General features: G+C 44.1%; 1 protein-coding gene and 1 long non-coding RNA gene across 3 annotated transcripts in view; one reads left to right on the top strand and one right to left on the bottom strand.

Annotated features, from left to right (window-relative positions):
- The window catches only part of LOC119179695 (regulator of G-protein signaling 7), a 24,888-nt gene extending 11,096 nt beyond the window's left edge, over positions 1-13,792 (bottom strand). For both annotated transcript variants that reach the window (XM_037430813.2, XM_075868810.1), the window contains exons 1-8: positions 13,611-13,792; positions 7,699-7,960; positions 6,989-7,039; positions 6,260-6,384; positions 5,380-5,428; positions 4,829-4,893; positions 2,253-2,329; positions 1,616-1,697 (exon numbers count right to left, since the gene is read on the bottom strand). In XM_037430813.2, coding sequence (XP_037286710.2) covers positions 1,616-1,697; positions 2,253-2,329; positions 4,829-4,893; positions 5,380-5,428; positions 6,260-6,384; positions 6,989-7,039; positions 7,699-7,852 — 603 coding nt within the window. In that variant the 5' untranslated portion in view covers positions 7,853-7,960; positions 13,611-13,792. The remainder of the gene's footprint in view (positions 1-1,615; positions 1,698-2,252; positions 2,330-4,828; positions 4,894-5,379; positions 5,429-6,259; positions 6,385-6,988; positions 7,040-7,698; positions 7,961-13,610) is intronic.
- LOC142767325 (uncharacterized) lies at positions 404-23,794 on the top strand. The gene is made up of 3 exons (XR_012884823.1): positions 404-453; positions 2,280-2,348; positions 23,673-23,794. It is a non-coding gene; the product is annotated as an uncharacterized LOC142767325 (long non-coding RNA).

Here is a 23,794-nt window from a genome sequence, read left to right as displayed (position 1 = left end):
GCTCTAAACTATAATTCAGTTATGCTTAACCGAATGATTCGCTTTGACTTTAGAATAGCCAATACTATAACTCTCGAATATTTTCACGTTATCAATACGTAAAGCGTCACAAAGACCAATGGTGCAACTTCTTCCCGGGTGGGGCGTCTAAAACGAGCGCTAACGTATTCGGAGAAAGCCTTACGTTATAGGAGGACTATTCGGCACTACGTGAATCGGAACTCAATTCGAGACGAAATTTTGGCATTGACTCACCCTTACGAGTTTTTTTTCCTTTCTCTTTATTTTCTTATATTTCTTCTTCCCTCCTTATATACGTATTTCTGTATTTTGCTGTTTTCATTTTCTACCTATTTTTATTTTTTTTGTTTCTATTTCACGCTTGCCCTTTCTTTTTTTTACAGGTGATCCTGGTCACGTTACGTTAAGCACGCTGGTTGTTCTTCGCTGATGGTAAGTGATCACCATCAAGGCACTCATCAGCCGCGGTGGAGAAGTGGTTAGGGTGCTCGGCTGCTGCCACGAAGGTCGCGAGTTCGATACCGGACACAGTGGTCCCATTTCGATGGAAACGAAATGGTGGAAGTCCGTAGACTGTGTGACGTCAGCGCGCGTCGAAGGACACCAGATGATACAAATTTCCGCCGACCTCCGCTACGGCGTCTCACATAGTCACATCGTGGTCTTTGGGATGTAAAGCCCTACTTATTAATATTTATCAAGGCGAAGAAGCCTCTATGGCCTGAGCACGTGGTCTTTACGCTGCACACGAGGCGCGACGCGAAATGACGAAGACGTCATAGATTAGCCCGATTTCTTAAAGTGTTGCGCGCTTAAGAGACCAAACACCAGTCGGCTTGAAACGGCTGATGACCTTTTGTTTTTGTTTCAGAACAATATTTGCCGGAAGGGCTGGTAGTTCCTATCAGTGCACAGAAGGAAGAACTGATTATTTTTTCCCTATCCACAGAGCTAAAGCATACTGACAGAGCGCTGTATGCCAAATTACCCGGATGGCTAATTTCTTAATTTGTCACCTGGACAGAACCACGTGCACAAATGTAACGTCCTGCAAGTGAAGATCGGTGATAGGAAAATGACGATGGAGTATCGTCGCTCGTATCTCTCTTTTGCTTAACAGTGCGAATCCTTGGGGAAGTTGGTGGTTCATTATACTGACAACAGCGCAATAAGTGTCAAAACACTAGGAGCAAACACAAACGAGTGCTGAACCTACAACTGATGTTCATTTCCTAAACGAAACAGAATGTAAAAAAATGACACGTGAGTAAAACAAAAAGATCGCCAACCACTATTTGCAACAAAAAAAATGTGATATCAGCTTGGTCATGCGCAAGAACATAAAACAAATTTCTTTTCCCGATAAGCCAATGTACGGGGACGCCTACGCAGTCATCACCAGGTCTTGCCATTTTTGCTGTCTCAACTATCTCACGCGTTAATTCAGGACACGTCACCGTCACTCATAGTGGTGCCAGGATAAAGTACTCGTTAAAACACCCCATTAATCATTTGATCGGTACATTCGGGGAAGGTTATTTCAGCCTTTGTCCCTAGCGTTGTACAGGAAGCAAGCAGGAAGAATCGAGATTACCGGTGGCCGGTGAATTCTCCAGTAGGCCCGTTCTTGACTTTGTAAGATCAGCTTGTCCGTCTTCTTCCGCTCCTTGGCCAGGCTGCGCGTATGATTGCGTGCACAAGGTAAATTGCCTAACACTGCAAGCATTACTCTCATGAATATTTCAGGAGCCTGCTATATCATTACATAATACCTGTGACATGCTATAAGTTTGTTACGTAATGTTTCTGGGCAGCCAATAAGGTTTTTTTTTATTTCGAGCCTCTCAATACAGTCTATTGTTCCCATCTTTTTCCTGCACATTATTCAAAAAACAGCGAAAAACACAGGTGACGTAAACATTAGCAGTCGCAAGGATAACAGCCTTTCTAATGTGCCCAAGAACATAAGAAAGAAATAGCATAAAAAAGCATTTGAATTTTTTTCTTGCCAGACTGAAACACCAGAGCCAAGGTGGCGATTAAAAATTCAGTTTAAAACGTGAAAATTTCGAGCTCATTTTTGTTTATGTAAGAGTTTGTAACAGAGCGATTACCGAGAATAGAGTTCTCAGCAAATTATGCTATCACTTTAGGCTGTTTTGATATCTCACTTGACTGCCTGTTAGAGGCCCGCGATCCGATTAAACACTTTGACGAGTTGATATACTTACGCTGCCTGTTCTTGGGCTTGCATGCAGATGAACTCCCACTTGTGGTAAAGGAGCTTCTTGAGCCTCTGCAGGGCCTCCTGAAAGAACAGATATCAGGTAAGGGGAACAGAAGATTTTCTTTTTTTCATAATGAGGAATCGGTACGCACGGAAACGGGAAGTATATGAAAAGGTTTCATGATGTGGTCGACCGTGTCGTCACCATCGCTGTAACCGTAAGGATTATTGGACCGAAAAGAGCTCAAGCCAGTGCGTCTCAGTCCGAAGTCAACGAAAACGTGAGCGTGGCCATACAAGAGGAGACTTAGTTCACCCATTCATCTTGAGTTCCCCACGAATGCGATGAAGGAATATCATAAGTGCTTAGCGTAGATTCGTTAAGACACAATAGGAAGCGGACACGAACAGGCACTAGCATTCAACAAACGCTTTCTAGGATTACAAATATTTATACATCAAATATTCAATGCTTAGGAATGCGACAATACGGCCGTATTGAGGGAAGCAAGTTGTTTGATTGGAAAGATAATGATAACACGAACTTGGCCAAGTCTATCAATAGTTTTTGATTCAATGATGAAGCTTTGCAGCTCCAGGTACCGACACACAAAAAAACACTTATCAAAAAGTGGAACACACCCACACGTGCCACAATGTGTGGCAAACCAGCCATCGCTGATTGATGATTGATTTGTGGGGTTTAACGTCCCAAAACCACCATATGATTACGAGAGACGCCGTAGTGGAGGGCTCCGGAAATTTTGACCACCTGGGTTCTTTGACGTGCACCCAAATCTGAGCACACGAGCCTACATTTCCGCCTCCATCGAAAATGCAGCCGCCGCAGCCGGGATTCGAACCCGCGACCTGCGGGTCAGCAGCCGAAAACCAGCCATCGCTACCTTTCCTTAAAGTATTACAACGTTCTATGAGCTTGTGATTAAGTCAACACGCCATTTGCATCTATGTGACGTACATGTCATCAGGTTTCAAATAAATCATGTGTTGAAAGTTATTGCCTTTGTATGTTTTTCGCCCTTCATCCTCCATATAAATCTGTTATAAACACGTCAGATATCTCGTACAAACGATTCCGGAAGTAAGTCCTGGCAGCTAAGACGATATGTTACCAGAAGGTGCGTGGATCGTTCTCAGAGCGGTGTCTGCGATCCTTTACCTTTTCTATAAGACGTCAACCTGAGTGATACTTGGTTGGTATTACTACACGGGAAAGATTGACATGTGGAGTTTAACGTCCCAAAACCACTATATGATTATGAGAGACGCCGTAGTGGAGGGCTCCGGAAATTTTGACCACCTGGGGTTCTTTAACGTGCACTCAAATCTGAGCTACACGGGAGAGAGTCACTCAGGTAGAACAAATGCTATCAGGTCTTCGAGGCCTCGCATTGGCCGAATATGTGTTAATACCACCTTCACTACCTTCCACACATTTTTTGCATTTTAACAAAGCAATAATTATTAATAGGATATAGAAATATGTATTGCGACCTTATACTGAAATAATTTTATAGACGCGAGGACACCGAATGCTCAAGATAGTATTTTCAGCTCCTCCTCTGTCACATTGCTTGCATTTTGAGTGGTTAAAATTTGGCGTGGATGCAGTTTCCTTAACACGCAACGATTCGCTACTCATCGTAATATTGTAATGAAGTAGGCTGCGTTGCATAGATGGCACTCTGGCTGAACTATTGCCGTCCGTCTTTTCTGGGCCACATCCGATTGCTGCAAACAATCTCGCTCCTTCTCTTTCTCCTCCTCTGTCACCAAGTGGCTTTAACAAGACACTGAGGGCTCATAGGTTATAGCCTAATGGGTATCTAGTCGACCGCAAAAAGTACCGATGACATCAACCCATATTAGACAAAAGATCACGAGATTACGTCACCCTATGACATAATCGAGACGTCCTGGATGCCAACATTTGTGACGCCAGTATGACGCCGCCGTGACTGGTTCATAGGTGAGCCTATCTCAGAGGCATGCTACGTGTGATTTTGAGAGCTTTCAGTGCCCCCGCATGCAGTTCAGAATGAAGTTGCATACAGAAAGCTTTTGGGAAGGTGGAGCTCAAAATAAAGAACTGAAAATGAAAGTAAAGTGGCTTTTGCCTTTGAGTGGTCTTAAGGTTAATTGATCAATAGGGGAGTATGTGACTTTTTGGATCTGGCATCAATTCTTTTGTTCTTTGTACTGCTGAGTCTTCTCACAATGCTTGCCTCATTGTTATGATTTATGGTTCTCTTGTTTCTGTAACAACTTTCCTATTTTCGTTTTCTTACTATCTTTCTTGTTCGACTGAGTCCTATCCTTTCGCCAATTGGTGCATCTCTACGGAACTGGTTAGCCCACCGCGTGCTACCAAATACGCCTTTTATCCTTTATTTCGTACGACGATGCCATATATGCGCACGTGATTGTTAACAATGACGCCATTATTTGTGTTGTTCTGGCGATTTCGTTAGTCGCATTTCTGTACGCGCTTAGCGCCTTATGACGGGGTAAACATGGGCACAGAAGTGTGTACGTTACAACTGCGGGTTCCACTCTTACCTGTTCGTACTCCTCCAGGGCATACTTGGGCTTGTTTTTGAGCGCCCGTTTACACAGGTAGATAGCTGGACAAAGAAAGAGAGGAACATTTGAGCAGTTGTCAAGGACGGGGCATAAGAACTCACGCATATGGCGACTACAGAGATATATGATTACTGATACGAGAAATCTGCTTTGCTCGGTATACAGCCTTCTTAATGCAATGAAGTGCAGTTGCAGACTGATTCATCATAGAACGTGTTGCTGAGCAAATTGGTTCATACTTAAGGAAAAAAATTTTGACACGGGGCAAAAGTACACAGACGAAGTGGAGAAACGAAGTGGAAGAAACAGGTGCCTTTGCATACATATAGTATGGCAGACGTTGAGTAAAATGACGCCATCAAAATTTACTTGAATGCAACCTAAAGCTTCCTCTAGCGCAGGCTTTACTCTGCAGCCAGTACTCAATGCATGCAGTACAAAAGTTGAAAGTGAAATTACTTGACTTTTTCCGTTACTATAGCGGTAAAAAAACGATATACAATGAAACGGGGAGTGTCGGTGCTTACCATAATCGGTGTTGTCTGGCTGGTAACGGGAAGGCCAGAAGTAAGGAGTCTGTAGCACAAGAATGACAAAAGCGAGTAGGGATGGTCATTCGTGAGTAAAACATGGACATTACACAATATTGGGAACTGATTCGTCTCATTGATTCAAGCTATGCCATCACCTGCACAAAATAGAGACGTCTCTTGAGGTTTTACTCCTAAGCGGGAGCATTGTACGCAGTGTAAGAAGAGATGGAGCCAGGGGAAAAAAAGAAAATTCAACTCTTTGCATAATCCCTCCCCTCTGTTCGCGCGGGAGCACTGAAAAAGCCATCCAAGATAAGCAGTACATACCCCACTGGCCCCGAACTGAAGAAGGAAGCCGCTTGTCGTGGATGACCCCCACCTCCTCACTCCCTCTAATTACAAAGTAAAATAAAGGAAGCCTGATGCTGCTTCTGAGAACGAGATATACGTAACAATAATTTTGCTAATATTAACCGCACTGTCATCTTAAATCACGTTCTCGCCGCTATTGCTATGTAAATCTCCCACTGCTAATTAAGCAGCCAGAAGCCTTCACCGATTCTCTCGATCCCTAGTTCTGATGCATCTTAGTAATCTTTTTTTGTAAACTGTTTTCATTTAGTAAAGCATTTTGCGTAAATATTGGATGCTTATTCAAGCCACTATAAACATTACACGCTCCCCAAGACAACTTGTATTCATAAGCAGCACACGACTTAGCAGTTCACATCTCTCCAGTTCCAGCTGGAAAAGTAAAAATTCCGAAATTTGTGGATGCCGGCCTGTTGGTGATTCATGATAAACAGAAATAACAACGAAACCTCACAGCATAAACAAAAAAACATGAAAAGTGGTAGTAAGTACTAGTGCCAACCTGGAACCTGTACAGAGTGCTGTCATCCCTGATGGCGAACGTCTTGGCGTTGTCGCTGACCGGAAAGAAGTAGCCGTACTGGCACAGCAGGTTGGCCAGGTGAAGGGCTTCGGCTGCCACGGGATCTGCGTACACGTGTAGCTTTTTTCCTTCTCTTTTTTGTTTATTTCAACACGCGCACGTGTAGACTTAAAGAAAGGTGCAATAATTGGCACCACGCAGCAAAACAGAACAAATGAGCGCTTCATGTATCTTTATAAGGGTTCGTTATTCGCCATCTTTCTACTGATCTAACCACGAGAAAATGCACATCGAGGCGGTATACCCTTGCCGATACATAACCGTCTGCCTTTTCATTCGTTAACAAAGCCTTCGTCGGAGCTAGTTGATCTTACATACTTATGCCAACGTGTAGGTGAAAAGCATATGAAGCCAGAGGCTGTAGACAGTGTTTTTGTTGCTCGTTCGTTTATCTTCCATCTGTCGTCGTCGCATAAGTAGTCGTAACAATAGTTCGTCTCTTTGAGGATGATAATAGTTAAATAAACGTTCTTACACAGCATTGGGGAAAAGAGCTTCAGCAATCCCAGTATCGCTAACTGCAGCTTGGTTATGGCTGTTCGAGAGCGACTGGCCTCAAGCGAAGTTTAGTTCGTGTTTCACTTTTTCGCCATCGTGCTGGTACGACAAACAAAAATCGAAAGAGGCATTAGACGCCGAGTCTCTTACTCTGATCCTCTATGTCCAGGTTATCCGTGAGCCATTCGACAACGTCATAGCCTGCAAGAAAAGGAGAGGTCAGTAAGTGGGCGATCGAATAGGTGGACGGGTGTGAAGATCATCCAGTGAATGAGCGGGTGAGAATACCATTAGGTGAGGGAGTTTGTCTACTGACGAGATACATAAGTCAGCCGAGTGAACATTTGTGTGACCGAGTGATCGAACGTAATGGGATAATAAATATGCATGAGCAAGTGAGCACAAGAAGAAGAATGAATGGTTGTGGTCTTGAGACCATAAATGAGACAATTGGTCGGTTCCAATGATTGCGACCAAGTTCAGGCAATTTCGCTGTGTGTTTGAGTGATAATAGGTGTCAGAGTGCGTAGACCAAAGTGAAGAACCTAGTGAGTGAGGTGAGTGAGGTGAGTCAGGTGAGTGAGTGAGCGGGTGAGTGACTTGGTTGGCTGTTGAGTGACTGAGTGAATAAGCGAGTGAGGGGGTAAGGCAGTTAACGTGTTCACAAACCACGTCATGTGTGACCAAAGAAAAATTATCAATTGTATATTACTCACTTTTAATATTTGATTATAACTGATTGTTTAACTAAATATTTATCTGAGCGCGCGAACGAGTGAGCGATCCGGTTAGTCATCGCGCAAGAAGGCCACTTCCAGCGTGAGTGCTTGAAGTGAAGACAAGTGGAATGAGCGGCGTACCAAGGAACGCGCTTGGTATGGAGGTCAGGAAGAGCTTTTGGCTTCGCACGGGCACGCCCGTGTCCGGGTGCTGCATCTCTCGCACGAGTGCCTCCATCTTGGCCAGCACGGGCTCCTTGCAGCTGTCGTCCGGTGGTGTCTCCTTGCCCTCCATGGGCGCTCAGAGGCGCAGACGGCGGCGACGATGGCTAGGGACAGCCCGCCGCGCAACGCGGCCGCTGCTGCCCATGCCCCCCTGCTGTGCTGCGGCAGCCCACCAGGCCTGCAACGACGACCGATCAAGTGGAAGACTCAAATAGCGTAAAATGAAACTTGGGAGAAGCTTGAGATAGGTAACTCTTTTCGCGACGTCCTCAAACAGGCTTTCGGGATTGACAAATTGGCCGCGTACGTAAAGTGAAACTATAGTAAGCTTGAGATAAGTGAGCCTTTTCCCGACGTCCTTAAGCAGGTTTTCAACGTTGAAAATCGGCAGCGTATCTGCATGTTTTAGTGCAAATGTCGTCGAAAGACGATATTGTTCCGTCTGTATAGAGAGTGAATACAACGTTTATTTAATGTTTAACACGAGAAAATCGGTGAATGGGATTCTGGAGGTGCTGCGTGAGAAATGAGCGCCATCTGGCAGTATTCACGAAAAACGGAAAAATGGCCTCCGATAGCACGCGGCGTGTGCGCGCCATCTGGGGGCCACAATTTGTACAATGCAATGACACGGATTTCCGTGCCACCAATGTATCGTCATAGCGAAGCGTAGGGAAACACCCACCCAACGCATAGCGTTGCATTGTCAGTGTGGCGTAATAAGCATGACGGCACTTATAATTACTTATGTATACCGTTTATAGTATAAAGAAACAGGCCATTAGATATGACGCGATGAAGTCATGCCTCGGATATGCGCAATATTTGCTTTTCAAACGACAACACAGAAAAGTATGAGCGCAGAAACCATGGACAGCTATATCGGTGGGCGCTGTGGATGTGGTTGCACTTTAGCAATTTCGGGTGACAGACAGACATGTTGATCGACCAACAGGCAGATGAAAATTTTTGCTTTGAAGTAGCTCAAGAAAGACTACATTCTTTTAAAAAGTGGGTAGCGTTATTGTTCCTTGCAGTCTCTCTCTTTTTGTGTGTGTGATATGCACAATGATGTCATAACGGTGGTACTCGTCAAATCATTACGGCACTTACTCCCGACTCTTCTTTCTTTCACATGACCATGGTGGGCGGTCAAGTGATTTCACTTTCGATGTGAGTTTCGCACTGACAAACGTGAAACGCTAACATGCCCAACGCTTACTGCTTATATTGCTTATACTATTTGGGAATTTATAACTGGCGAGGAAGATACATTGCCTGTAGGAACGTAAGAAAGCAACCAATATGTCTTTTTTGCATCGGAGTTGTTTAGGAGACCTCCAACACAGGAGTTAACAGAACCATGGTCACAACTAAAATGCCCAAAATAATTAAGTCTTACAAGACGTAGGAGATATCATTTGTTGTTTTAATAGTCGAGGTATGTTTATGACCTAAATGAACAGTAATTAGGGCGATGTGAAACATTGAAAGTGTATTGCGGAATTCAACTGTACAGCAGTGGTAATAAATGCTATAGCTATAAGGTTTACAATATATATTAAACGTAGATGCAGGATTGATTAATGCTCAAAATTCGTTTCCATTTTTGTTTAGTGTTTTCTGTTATATTGTCCTTATTCTACACATGTGCTATTTTTTTAGATTTGCACACCTCTATATTCAGTGATATTTTCAGCCGACTTGCTCTTCAACATAGCAGTGCAATTTGCAACAAATGAAGTGAACACTTCCCATTATGTGAGCCCCTGGGATCCTGGTGATTTTCAGATGGTGACAGCATCCGCATGCGGCTAATTTTAGAGTCACCTAGTTTTATGATTTAAAAAAATCATTATTAAGCTGTGCTACAATTACTGCGAAATACGAAATTAGGGAGGATACACGAAATAAAGTGGGCACTACGAGCGAAAGCTATATATCGACTGAATTTATTAAACAAAACTTTTTCAAGTTGACAAGTCTTCCAGGAAGAGGAAAGATCGGTTTACGATGTGGGCGGGGGCTAGGCGAGTGGGCAGCAATCTTGCTGAACTTTTTTCAGGTACTACACGTGGGCCAATTACGATTACGAGTGTCGACTTCGCTTCGTGTCTCCTCCCTGACTTCGTCACTTCGCAGTAACTGTAGTGCCGTTCTTTTATCAAAAAAAAACCAACTAGCCCAATACTTCACTTTGCTCACATCTATAATTTGCTTGTACTAGGTAAAATATTCTCGGTATTTACATCAGGGATTGCCAACCTTTTGAGACGTAGGCTGAACTGCGAGAAGCCGACACGACGGACCCCATCGTGTCGGCTTCACGCAGTTAAGCCGATCCTGAATGGGTTAAAGAATTAAAGGGCTTTAAAAGCAAAGTGAAAAAAAAATGAGGTGAATTGCCCAGTAGAGGTGCAGTTAACCCCTTTACAGCGAATACTGAAAGAGTTAAAGAAAGAGAGGGCTTTGGATGCAAAGCGAAAAAAATGAGGTGCATTGACCATGATAGTGTGCATGACTGAAAGTAGAAATTATGTATATTTTCAGCATGCACATCACAATGTTACATATATAAACACAGGTTACAAGCAAAAAGAGAAAAAAAAACTATTTAATGCTACTTTCGAAAATGCTGAAAATATTTAGCTACACAGAAAGTCGCGGTGGTGTTAATTGGTTACTCAAGGGGGTGGGGGAAGGTTCTGGGTTGTGTAAAGTTACGCATAAAACTGTCGCGCAGGCCACAAGTTGCCGACCTCTGACGTACACACTAGAATATAAGCAGACTGTTGTCACAATGTAGAAACTTTCTGGTGACAATGTTACACGAGGACGTGCAGATTCAAGGTTATCTGACACAAAAAAAAGGACTGCCCATTATAACGGCGATTACCGGTGGCAACAATAGTATAATATCTGGGTTTTTCATCACATAACCATGGTTTAGTAACCAGAGACGATGAACCGGAGGGTTCCGGAAATTTCGTTAAATCTTGGTTTCGTTAACGTGCGCCTAGATAGAAGTAAACGGTTCATATTAAACACAAAAAGTAAGCTGCAGTGCATAACAGGTAGTGAAGAGAACGACGACACAGGCGACCAGCTAGCCCGAACGGCTGTTTCGGTAAGTGCACGGGCATTCAGCATTTTGCCACCACTGAAAATGCGACCATCGCGACCTGGTTCGAACTTGCGACTCTGCAGTCAGAAGCCGTGCACCCTAGCCATCGTGCGACCGGGGCGCCACGTTCAGTGCAAGCACACGTAGGTACATTAGCACCGGAATATACCTACTAGGAATCGCTTTGCCACTACCGGTCACTGGTGGTGACGATAGCGATCATGCGAACGCACACACGGGTAGGGAGAGCCGAAGCACTTCAAGAGTACATCATCATCAAGAGAACTAATTGGTGAGCAATAAGATGGTCAAAAACCGTGCTGCTTGATTAGCATTGTCAAAAAAAAGCAGTGGACAATCAAGGCACAGGCAAAAAATGTGGCGTCCTTCCTGACTGGTGACGTGATCGCGCTCTAGTTTTGTTCACATTAAGGGCTGAGCCTATGTCACGTTGTGATTGTACGCTTATCCAAAGGTTGCGGTATCGAATCCCGGCCGCCAAAGCTGTGCTTCGACTGAAAGGAAACGCTAGAGGCCTGTGTGCTTAGATTTGGGCGCACGTTAAAGAACCCTCAATGACCGAAATCTCTGAAGCTTCCTCCGCTACAATAACGTCTTTTAATCACGTGGCGATTTCGCAATGCAATACACCCAAAAAAATTATAGTTGTGGATTTAGAGCTTGTCTCTTTTATAATGGTGTTCAGTGATACCCTGTTTCATGCACCTAATATTAGGTTTTCTTTCATTAATGCGTAGTTCTAACAGTTGTTAAACAAGAACGAAGCTGTGTATTACGTTAACCATACATCACAGTAAGTAACTAAGAAAATTTATTGTCTGCCTCCGCACTATAACTTAGGGTGAGTGTGGCAGCAATTATAAATGAATAAATAAATAATTAGGTAAATAAATAAATCATTGAAAGATATCATGGGCACATGTTCTCTTCTACCTAAATGCTTTTGAAGCTAAAACGAATTCTCGCGTAAAATGACTCCAGCACGCTCCATCATCAGTGTAACACACAGTTTTCTATGAAGACTTTTCAAGTGGCTTTGTCAGGCAATGTCCTATTGCAGATGACAACACACAGAAGTAAGGTAGGCGCATTGTGTTCAAGCACGAACGAATCGTTTCTGAAATTGTCACAACGCCAAAATTAGGAAAGTAATCGAATTTCGTTTTCTCGCTGTTACGTCCGCTGAACATTATTTTTTGTTGAGGCTGGGCACCATGTCTGAATACTGATTCGTACAGTAGGATTGTGAAAGGTGGCACTAGCGAAATGTAATATTTATGGTATTTATGTATATATCGACCCAATCAGAAACAGTCCTAAACCGTTTTGTGGGCTCAGCATCTGTGCCTTCAGAAACGGAAAAATACGGACGACCAGTAAGAGTGAATGCTGCCGAAATGAGCATGAAAAGTTGTTAGTTAAGCGTGCTAAGTGAGAATCGACAAGCCGCCACACAGTTTACGGTGCTTGTGCAAATGGCCATAAAACAAAATATATCTCGTATGATGCCAACTTCATTAGCTATATCATCTATAAAACTAAGTCTCAGTTCGATTCAACGCTCACACCGACCATCACCAGAACTGACACTTCTATGAATGTCAATTCATTACAAGCAATCGCTGGAAGGTGGCCATAAAGGCTTGAAAGTGTGTGGCGTTCCACACCGTTGTTCAACAAAAGTGTCGGGGACCTTCTAATTGCGCAACCAACAACAACTGCCTGTAATCACAACCATCGAACGCAAACTATCTCTCGTAAAACAAAAAAAAATGAAATAAAGGCAGCCATGCGAAATCATACGGGACTCCGACTGACTCAACCGTCAATCCGTTTGTCTTCACAGCTAACACTAGACGGTATTCATTGCTAAGGCAACAGGCCGTCTTCACTTGCCTCGTAATTCCTTCCGATCAGCTGCCGGAGGTTCGAGAGTGTCGTCTTCGCCTCCAAGCGCATCAGAACAACGGGCGTCCAGATTATTCCATCGCCACTTTTCAACGAATGAACGACGCCGCAAATCTCGACGCAACAACTAGATCTGGCTCACGACTCATGGGTGACCTATAACGGGCTTCGCTTTTTCACAGCGGCTGTCAAGCCACCACCGGTGGCGCTGGAGCGGTGAAGCCGCGTGCGACATCACAAACAATGTCCTCTCGAACCAAAAAAAAGCCTCGCGGCTCACTTCGCTTGTTATGAGACAAGCGTGTCGTTCGTGAACACACCGTGACGAAGCGAATCTCGCGAGGCTAAAGCCGTCGGTGACCACGATAGGTCGCTGCTCTGTCGTTCACATAGCATGATGACACACTTGGCGGAAAGTGTTCCCGACTTTGCCGCGTTCCGGTCACCTCGTCAACAACCAAGACCACGTTGAGACACGGGCCTGGGGCCTTCTAGCGGGCCTCTTCGATAGTCGAGCTAGTCCTTGCCGGACATCTTGCAGAGTGGCGTAACAGGGTTAAACGAAAGCAAGCACCTCCACTAATAAGACCGCTCTGGGTCGAGCCCCCATGGAGGCCTCGAATAAATAGGACCCCGATATCTCGCATTCTGAAGCTTATTTATGGGCCCGCAAACGGGAACCTCATTCCCTTATTGTTCTTTTTGTCGGCGTAGGGGAGGGGGCGATGAGAGGGCTTGAAGATGCCCCCCGTGGCCCCTGCTTACAGTCACTCACCGTGGTGGCGGGTTTGAACGGATCTGCAGCGTCGTTGACGGTGGTAGCCCTGCTGCGCCAACATCGATTGGAGGCGACGACGCCGTGAGCGGCACGCTCTCGCCAACATGGCGGCGTTCCCTTATCGATCCCGTCTCGGGAGCGAAGGAGGAGGGTGTCCCTAGGAAATCCCCTTTCTTGTCACGCTACCCTTCCTGCCCTTGCCTGTCTGCTGCGCCGGTACAGCCGCGTCATGCGTCGTCGCCGTCATTGATCGGCACAAAGGTATGGACGGCGACGTGCAGCGCCATCGCGCAGCAAGACAGCGAACTCGGGCGCCATGGCCGTCTGCTCCTGAAAGTGTTGGCGCCGTTTTCAAATTTCGTTTGACCAATGGTGAATGGTTTTTCTAAAAAAAATTCGCAGCCAATCCACGAAGTGATTGCAGATGACGGTCTAAAGCAATTTCCGAAGACACACGATGTCCACCTCGGAGACGCCTACAAGTATATTAAGGAAAGACGCAGGAACAGATGGACAGATGCAGGCATGGACGGACGAACAGACAGATACGCAAACTGACGCACGCGTGGACACATGCACGGACGGTCGGACGGATGGACAGATGGGCGGGCAGAGTACGGTCTGTTTTTAAACAATAAGCGCGCTTTGAGCACTCTGTTTACGGCATATGTAACACCTGTTTTTCGGCCTTACGAAAACCTAAGAGAACGAGGGCGTCAACGGACATTCTGTGAGCCCAGGGAGCCTGGTTCCCAAAAATTATGCCAGCCTAACTAAGGTAGTGCCAAACCTGAGGGGAGTGTGAAGTGGGCGGCTTTCATGTTTCTTGTTATTTTAGGGGCGAAGCACCTTATAGTGATCTGGCTTGGCCGTTCAAGGTTTCCGCTGTTACAGCCAAGGAGGATATCCTTGGTCACAGCCCAGCACCGTGCAAGTCGAGAAACGTGTATATAAAAAAGCCGTAGCTATAGTGGAAACACGTCGCTATTAAGATTACAATTATGATGATAACACTCATATGCAGCACTCAAAACACTACTGAGATGTCTTGGTGAAAACCAAATCGAATAACAATTACAGTCATTGTGTTCCTGAAATCAACAAACATGGCTGAAACGATTCTGAAGGATGTGCGCAATGGGATATGGATGGTGTCGATACGCTCTACGATGAGCTTCATATGACTGGTAACAACCAACAATCACCCAATTCTTTATCAACGTATCTTCTATGGTAGGCTTTTTAGCAGGACAACTCAGTGCTCTCCCATAGTTCAGTACGAAGTACTCGAAATCATTAAAAACATTTTTTTCTAAACACTTGCATTTCGGGGATATGCGGCAATATGGTTGACTAGGGATGGCTTTCAGCTCTTCTATAGTAGAGTACCGAGTACTCTGAATTGTTAACCACTTTTTCCAGACAGATGCACATTCCTTGCCTCTGCCAACACTGAGATTACTTCCACTCGAAGAGTCGTTCGCTTTCGATTTCAGGGAACACGAAGCAGTAATAATGAAGGGAAAATGAAATGCAGCACTCAAGGCGTTATACGAATCTTAACAATAGCAATAATAGAAGAGAATTGAAAAGAATCGAATATTTGTATTTGTATATATTTATCCACGTTACGTCACTCAATTGACGGTCGCAGTAATAACGCACGGGTAACGTAGTGTGTCATATCAGTATGATACACACTGTTTCACCCACTGGTCTTGATGATGGTGATGACGCCTTAATTATGGTTCATACCCACTCAGGCGGATCGGCAGACAACCGATTACACCGGTTAGGAATTTCCAGTATTGAATATTGATGAGAAAAATAACGCACGTACAACGAAAAGAGTGCAATAACTGTTTTTTACCCGTTTAGACCAGACAGTATAGTCATTATCGGGACTACAATTGAAAATCAATAAAAAAATTCATACTAATAATACACATAGTAAATAAGATTAACCTTTTTTTAAGCTACACATTGCTGCACTTATGAGACACAATTAGCCAGCTCAAGTCTAAATCATTTTTTTTTCCTGGGGGTAAGCACAGCACTCGTCATTATTGACATCTTCTTCCTCTTTTTCTCCTTCTTTCATGGCTCATATACAATGCAGGAGATTGACCGAGTAGTAGGTGAATGTTTTCTCAGTTAAATATTCATATCTTAATAATGCATGGATATTCTTTCTATTTGTTTGCTTTATACGTTTGTTGCACCTTTTCCTTTTGATTTCTTTTTTCTGTTTCAATTTAAATATTTTTTATTTTTCTAGCTCTTTCTATAGGTCTCGACTGTTGCTCAATTTCTTTCTCTTTCTTCATTTATGTTCCTCTTGCCTTCTGTAACTTTTTATTTCACTCTGTTTCTTTATTTCTTTATGTATTTCCTTCTCTCGCTATTCTTCAAGGGATCTATTTCTTTCTACGTTCACACCCACTTTACTCGGTATCAGAGCTCGACCTATTCTTGGGACGCATATTCACATGAAAACTTTTGCGCGATGTAGCACTAGTTAGCGGTAGCATAAACAACTTCTTTGTGAAGATATTGAAGGTAGTTCATGCCGCTTCAAGTTGATGATAGATTTGTATAGCATAAAACAAGTTTCCAACTGCCTAAACAGCTTCGCTGTTTAAAGTGGGGGGGGGGGGGGGGTCCACTTTGACCTGGAGTGTGCTATCCACAAAGTATTGCAGTGTTAGAAAATATGTTTCCGCTGAGAGAAATCGTCCAAGTTGTGCTGTCTAAGTTGTGCATAGCCATGCGTATATTCTTTTGATGCTCCCCTTACACAATGCCCTGTTGGGCCTGTAAGGTTCTTTAAATAAATTAAAAAACAAGAAAATAAATATATTTATAACTGAATAATAAAAATAAATAAATAAAACAAGATGTTTAAATGGCAAGGTATAATATGCTAAAAACAGGTAAATAAGTTTTTAGTGGTCACAAATATACTTAAAAGCCTTTAGTTAATATTATACCTTACCACTGCTTGTACGGACTCAACCCGCAATGTGATCTCGATGTATGAACTGTACTATCCTCACATATACCGAGCTCATTCATGCGTTATAAGCCCTATAGTGTCTGTATGTACATAGTGCCGCTGATTATTTTTTTCTTCTTTTGTTCCTAATTTTTCATATTTTCGTGTTTTTCTTGTACATAAATCTCTTGATGTTGGGATAGCCGGCTCTAACGTAGCCAACCTTCCCGTACTTTGCCAAACATAAATTTAAAAAAATTGACGCAGCTGTACCTAACAGTTACAAAAGGAAGTCTTTCAGTATTGTAGACAAGACTTGTAGTTACAGTATAACGGAATCACTAATTATGCCTGGAACCCATGGAATGCATTCGCTAACTAATATACGTCCACGGAAAGGGGATTACGTTATCGGATGAAAAAAGAAAGTGATGTGGGCACATTGTGAGAGGGTGGAAGATTGTGCTTCAAGCGCAACGTATCGAGAAAAAGTAAGAGGAAAAGTTATCGTTACTTTTTTTAAAGAATATTACAACAACCGTTGCATATACTGCAGATCAGGTGACCCGTAGGTGTGTAGTGTTGTCATGAGCATCAGTAAAATAAGAAAGGAAAAATTTATGATTCATTAATTTAAGAAAATTATTCAATTTTCTATCTAAATCTGAAGTTTTTTATGTATATACTTAGCTTATATTTGCGTAATGCTTTTGAACTTTTGGTATTATTGGTCATGCTCGATGTTGCACCCTATCGTGTTGCACCCTATCGAAGCCGATTACCTGAGTGCTAACACTATAGAATATTGTGGGCTTTTCTTTGTTCACATGTCTACTTTCTTAAGTATATACGTGTTTACGTTCTTCAAATAAACTTCAGTTTATAGTCATTGCTGCGTTTGTGTTATTATTTCCTTTGTCTTTCGCACTATCTTTAAGCATAGAATATTACCAACTCACCCAGCAACATACCCTTCTGAAGTTCATAAATAGCTCATAAATAGTTCATAATAGTTCATAAATAGTTCATAAATAGGTAAAATGAATGCGATCATCCATTTGGTTGGTTGGCTGGTTTGAACATTGTTTCATCATTGCCCTTCGGGTTTCAAGGTGACCCAGGCTGAGATTTGTATTGCACAGCCCGCGAGGTGGCGCTGAGCATATATTCAGTCAGCAGAAATCGTTCCTCCTCCGCCGGAGTGGCCACATACTTTATCCCGTAGAATCATCATCGTAAGCAGGCCTCGTTCCTTTTTTTCCTCTCCTTCTCTCATAGTTCATACCCAATGCAGGGTGTTCGCCGAGTAGTAAGTGAATTTTGTCAGTATTTTCTTTGGTATACTGCGCCTGAATGAAGTAAAGTAACGAATTTGATCACGAATTATTAGTTATCAAATAGTTAGCGGATCAAGCGTATAGCTAGATATTTTTTACACTCAATGATGAATTTTTCAATAGCCTCGTAGCTTCCTCAAAATGATTTCGAAAAGAAGACGAAGACGACGGTAAGCTACCGGTCAGTTTTGTATGCTCCACTGTGTTTGATTACATCAACGCAACTAAAAGATTACCGTGCTAGTGAACCGCAACCTTTTCAGATCTTTAGTTTATAATTCGTAGTTATGTTTATCAAAAACAAGAGATGGTGTGACCGCTTGCTCAGCAAACATTTTTGTTTTTGGTAGTATTATTTTTAAACTACTTTTACAGATTGGCTTCATTTTCATTTTAGTTTCATTTAAGTATCCTGCCGCCCGGTTCTTGGCCCATCTCCCTCTGTGGGTGAGCGCCATCCATGAGAGGTCATCATCATCATCATCATCACTTTTGCTCTCTTATGAGAACAGTATGATTATCCCTTCATTGTTCGTTTACAACTTAGTTAGCCTAATATGTGCGCCTTCTTCAAACGGAAATAATTGCAGTTATCCTAGCTTTATGCTAATTGTCCAATCTATATAGGAGGCAGTCATTGTGGCAGACAGTCTGCTCATTGTTCATTAAAGGCCTCTAAATGATCATCTCTTTTAGCATTGTTCTATTCTTTTCTCCCAAGAATATTACGCCTTACTGGCATGGTGTGGGTACCTGATCTCAGATGCTTAACCTTCATTGAACGTGCAGACACACTCGTAGTAGCGACACATTATGGTCCTACTATTTCTGTATTGGCGACGTTGGCCTTTATTTCGGCGAGGCCATTTTGAAAAGTTTGCCACGTCAGATAACTTCGCTAAATCTCGTTAGTCGGCGTCCGGGAATCCTCATTCTAATCATCTCTGGAAGAATTCATAGTGCTCCACTAGAAGAGCAGATATGTCAGTTACTAGGCCTTTATGCCATTATTGCAATGAGAGCGAATGATCTCCCTTATTTTATGCAGAAGGTTTACAAATCAAATAAAAGATTTTTAGTTGAAGCTCTCCAATGAAAAATCTTGAATTCATAACTTCCGGTGGTTGTTTCCTGTGGCGCTACCGTACACAATTTTCGCAACCGGAACATTTGCGATGTCCCATGTGATTTTCTACATTACACAAAACAAATACAACATAAGTTTATCCCGTTTCATCTTCTTTTGTCAATCATATTGGTTTGTCATCGTGTTTTTTTTATTTGAGTATACCATTTGGTAATTTCGTAAACCATCTACGTGTAAACGAATTGGGGCATTAAACAGTTTTATTTCTCAAACATGGTACGGCCCGTTTTATAGCCGGTGCTACGCAGTCAGTGGCACCAGGTTGAAAAAATTGCCCGCAGCTTCCCTCGGGGGAACACTGAGGAGGATGCGGACCATATAATTGGTTAACGGGGTGTTAAAGTGCGACTTACTTGGGTCGATGGCTAAATTGGTTAACGTGGTTGTGAAATGGGGTGTTAAATTGCGACTTACTTGGGTCGATGGCTAAATTGGTTAACGTGGTTGTAGGAGGGGGTGTTAAATGAGTGAACACGTACACACGTATGCGAAAGGGCGGCGCTGGTCGAAGGGACGTCGATCATTGTGTTTGTGGATTCGTTGGAATTCATTTCACCGCGACCTTGGACGTCGACGCGCCGTACAAACCAACCGACGAGCGGCAACTGAGCGAGCGAGCGCCGACCTTGAGTATATATACAGCACGACGGCGCATGCACTGTCAGCTGTTGAATGTTCTCGAAGCGCGACGCCACATGCGCGTCCACTGGAGAATCAGGAGAATTGTAGATGTCGAACGCGGTGTGTAGAGGAGGAAGGGTGCACAGATGGTGGAGTAGTGAAGCGCGCGCGGTGTGTAGAGGAGAAAGGGATGCACAGATGGTGGAAGAGTGGGCGACGGCGCGACGGCGCATGCGCGCGCGTCAGCTGTCGAATGTTCGAGAAGCGGTGCGGACGGCGCGGACGGCGCACTACAAGGCGCGAGTATAAGATGCTCCGCATCTAAAAAACAACCAACCAGCCAGCCAACCAATTTTGCATAAAGCGTTCCCAGCCGTTTTGATCGACAATGCAGGTTTGAGTTTGGCACTGTCATTCAATTTCAGCCACACATCTTCCACGGCACGTCTTCGTAGGCCATTTTATGACATTGTGTACGTTACGCTTCAGCGAAGGAAGAATTCATTAAGGACTCACTTTTGTTGAAATATACAAGCTAACGAAGCCCTAACTGTGACCGCAAAAAAAGCGTTGCGTACATATTGATAATAGCTAAGTGTTGTTTAGTAATCACAACAATGTAAAAAATTAGGGTTGACAAAAAGACAACTTGCTTCGAAGGACGAAGGACCATCATTTCCGGATAATGCGCGTTAACCGGAGGTTCCAGGCTCGCTGCTTGCACACTACAATACTTTTAAATGCGAAGTATTTCTTAGCGAGATTCGGCGACTTTGAGCGTATCTATCTATCTATCTATCTATCTATCTATCTATCTATCTATCTATCTATCTATCTATCTATCTATATCTATCTATCTATCTATCTATCTATCTATCTGTCTATCTATCTATCTATCTATCTATCTATCTATCTATCTATCTATCTATCTAGCCGCCTACGATTTTAAGATCTCCTGGCTGTTTAAAAGACGGTATCGATACCAAACTTGGTATGGCATAACATGACTGTATGACGAACATATTTGACTAGTCATTACATGAAAATTGTGATATGTATGTCATGAACATCATGGTTTACATTTCATAGTCCAGCTGCTGCTGTGGTGGTTTTGTTCCCATGACACTTCACAAAACTCGTACGGTACGATAGGATAGCAAGGCGAACACAAGCGCAGACCCTAAAATGAAAATTATAACATGCATGTCATGTAACAACATGACTACAAGCCATGCTCATGATGCACCTGCGGCCGTTTCGCTAATGTCACTTATACCAAATTTGGTATTACGGTACGTGAATGGATGACGAAGGTATGCGACTGGTGCAAACATGATAATTATGAGATGCGTGTCATGTAGCAACATGACTATACGCCACACTCATGATGCGCTCGCGGCCGTTTCGCTAGCTTCACATATGCCAAATTCACATATGCCAAAATGACGAAGGTATGCGACTGGTGCAAACATGATAGTCACTATAGGCGCGTGTCAAGTGAGAACATGACTACATGCCACATTCAAGGCGGTAATAAATTTCCACGTGACCCGGCGCGCGTGCGCGCCGGCGTTCGTTTCGTCGCGTCACGCCGGCGTTGCCACGCCTGGCGCCAGTCCTGCCATATCACGGAGGAAGGAAAGATAAGGAGAGGCCCTGACGTCACTCGTTGTGAAGCCGCGATGAAGCCGGAAGTCGGCCATATTGACTAGGCAAATTCTCCTCTCTTGTTTACATATGAATGCGAAGCAGAAGGCGTGAGTGACTCCCTCTCCGGCTCGGGAAGCACGTGGGGTGCGCAGCGCGTGTGTCATGACGATCCGAAACTGATGGAACTGGGCTCATCACTCTGAGCCAGCGGGACACCTTCAGCGAAATCGCTTTGTCCGAGTAATAACAGGGTGTAACAGCTCGCCGACAACGAAGCAACTACGAGAGAACGCGCGCTAGATGCACTGACAACGGCGAGTGCTTTCACGTCATTAATTCAGCAACTGTACAGACAACACGATCGGTCGTGCGCCTTCTACGGGTGCAGTCCGCCACGCGGCCGACGCAGCGTCCTGCCACTGTGTCCGTGCTCCGCGTGAAACTCACCGGCGTCAGCATTCTGCGACCGTGGTGACTTTGAGCACGGTGCTAGTGACAGTTGAACGTGGTTGCTGTTACGTTGAGATTACATGCAATGCTGGTGGAGAGTGTACCAAGCGGAACAGAAAAGGTGTTTTAATACGCACATGCAAGTTGTTACTGTACACACACAACACGAAACTACATATGTGCACATGGTCCTCACGGCGTCTTGCTGGGCTCAACAGCGTCGTCCGTTGTCACAAGCAGGAGCACTGCTCAACCGCCACTGATCTGCAAGGCATTCGTCGTCATTCAGCTTCGTCATGGTGCCCAACGCAATATCGCTGAACACTAACTGCTTCATCCGCGTCATCCGCCGCACGACACATAGATATGCACTTGTTCTACGCACTGTTGGAACCCCGTGATGGACAAAGGGATTTGTAAACGTTGCTAAGAGTAATGTAACAGCCAGGAGAACACTGCGTAACCAATAACGCGGCGCAGAGCACAGATATTGTCCGCCACGGCTCAGCACGAGACCTGGGGAGGCACACATTCCGCCGCCAGCCGCGGCGGCTCACTGCTAGACCAGCTCCACGGCGCAACACGTAACCATAGCGACGACGCCATTGTGCCTAGTGAATATGGCCGCCATGATGTCATTTCCGCCACATTTTTTACGCCCTGCGCCGGCTGGGCATGCCCTCTCCTTACCTTTCCTCCCTCCGTGTGCCATATGTTGCTTTGACGCATGCACGTTTCAGCGCGTACGGCATCCCTCCATCACGAAAAGAGGCCGACGCAGTGCTGTCTGGGTAACGCACTGGCGCGAACTTGCGAAATGCAGCATGTCGCATTTCGAGCCGTCGGGCCGCGCCAACGGACGCTGGTCGCGCCGGTCGTGATAGAGCGCTCGCGTTTTGCTAACGTAGCGTCACTGTGGCCAGAGTTCGCACGCGTCAACGTTACGTTGTAGTATATTGGGCTCTTTGTGATGCACTCGCGGCCATTTCGCTAGATCCACATATACCAAATTTGGTGTTACGGGACGTCAATAGATGACGAAGTGGCTCCACATATACTAAATCGGTATCACGTGACTTGAATAGATGAAGAAAGTAAACGACACATGCAAACATGATAATCATGACACGGATGTCATGCACGGCATAATTTACCTCCACTTCGTTACGCTGTGCTGATTTTAAAGTGACATATCAACCTTCCTAATTCGTGCTTCGCATATCATTGTTTCCCACTGTACGTGGGACCTGTCAATTTTTTGGCTTCTTTGTTTGCTTTCATGATCAGGTGGTATATATATATATATATATGCTGTTATGGGCACCGATCATTGCTCAGACGTTTTTTTTTTATATATGTGTGCCCATTTTGAGCGAGAATTCTTCTACGGTTATGCGACTCGGTGTTCTGATTGTGTATATTTTTTTTCTTCATCTGCTACAACTTCAAGCTTAAGTATTGATTGATTGATTGATTGGTTGATTGATTGATTTGTAAGTTGGTTGATACTCTCCGTCTCACAATATACTGAAAGATTTTGGTTTATCAAATTAAAGACGTAATTCACTAGTACTGCTAGTTTAAATTTTATTCGTTTACTTTAGCAGCGTGCCTCTTCCGTCGAGCAAAATTAGCGCGTTGCAATCATCAAGTACTTGCTGAGACTTGAGTTTACATGTACGGGCTATAAGGTGCAGCTAGCTAAACTCAACTTAACCCACACAACAAAATATTGCAGTGCATTAAACTGGACCTCAATATTACGTCACGCGAGGGTAACCACTCTCAATGAAAGTGTGTTTCAATCTCTCGACCACGTTCTTTGTAATTGTTCCTCCGTTTTATGTTTCCATTTACAGCCCGTCACCGAACTGGCTCTCGATTCTTAAGCGAGGACAACAAGCACATAGGATATGACGATCGAGACGATCGAACTGCCCGTGCACTAGGTGACGCAATCAGGCAGCACCTTAGTGGCCAC

The sequence above is a fragment of the Rhipicephalus microplus genome, chromosome 7 (genome assembly GCF_043290135.1).
Source record: "Rhipicephalus microplus isolate Deutch F79 chromosome 7, USDA_Rmic, whole genome shotgun sequence".
In the NCBI taxonomy this organism is placed as follows: domain Eukaryota; kingdom Metazoa; phylum Arthropoda; class Arachnida; order Ixodida; family Ixodidae; genus Rhipicephalus; species Rhipicephalus microplus.
The sequence above is the reverse complement of the archived record's forward strand: the minus strand, read 5'-3'. Positions and strand labels throughout refer to the sequence as shown.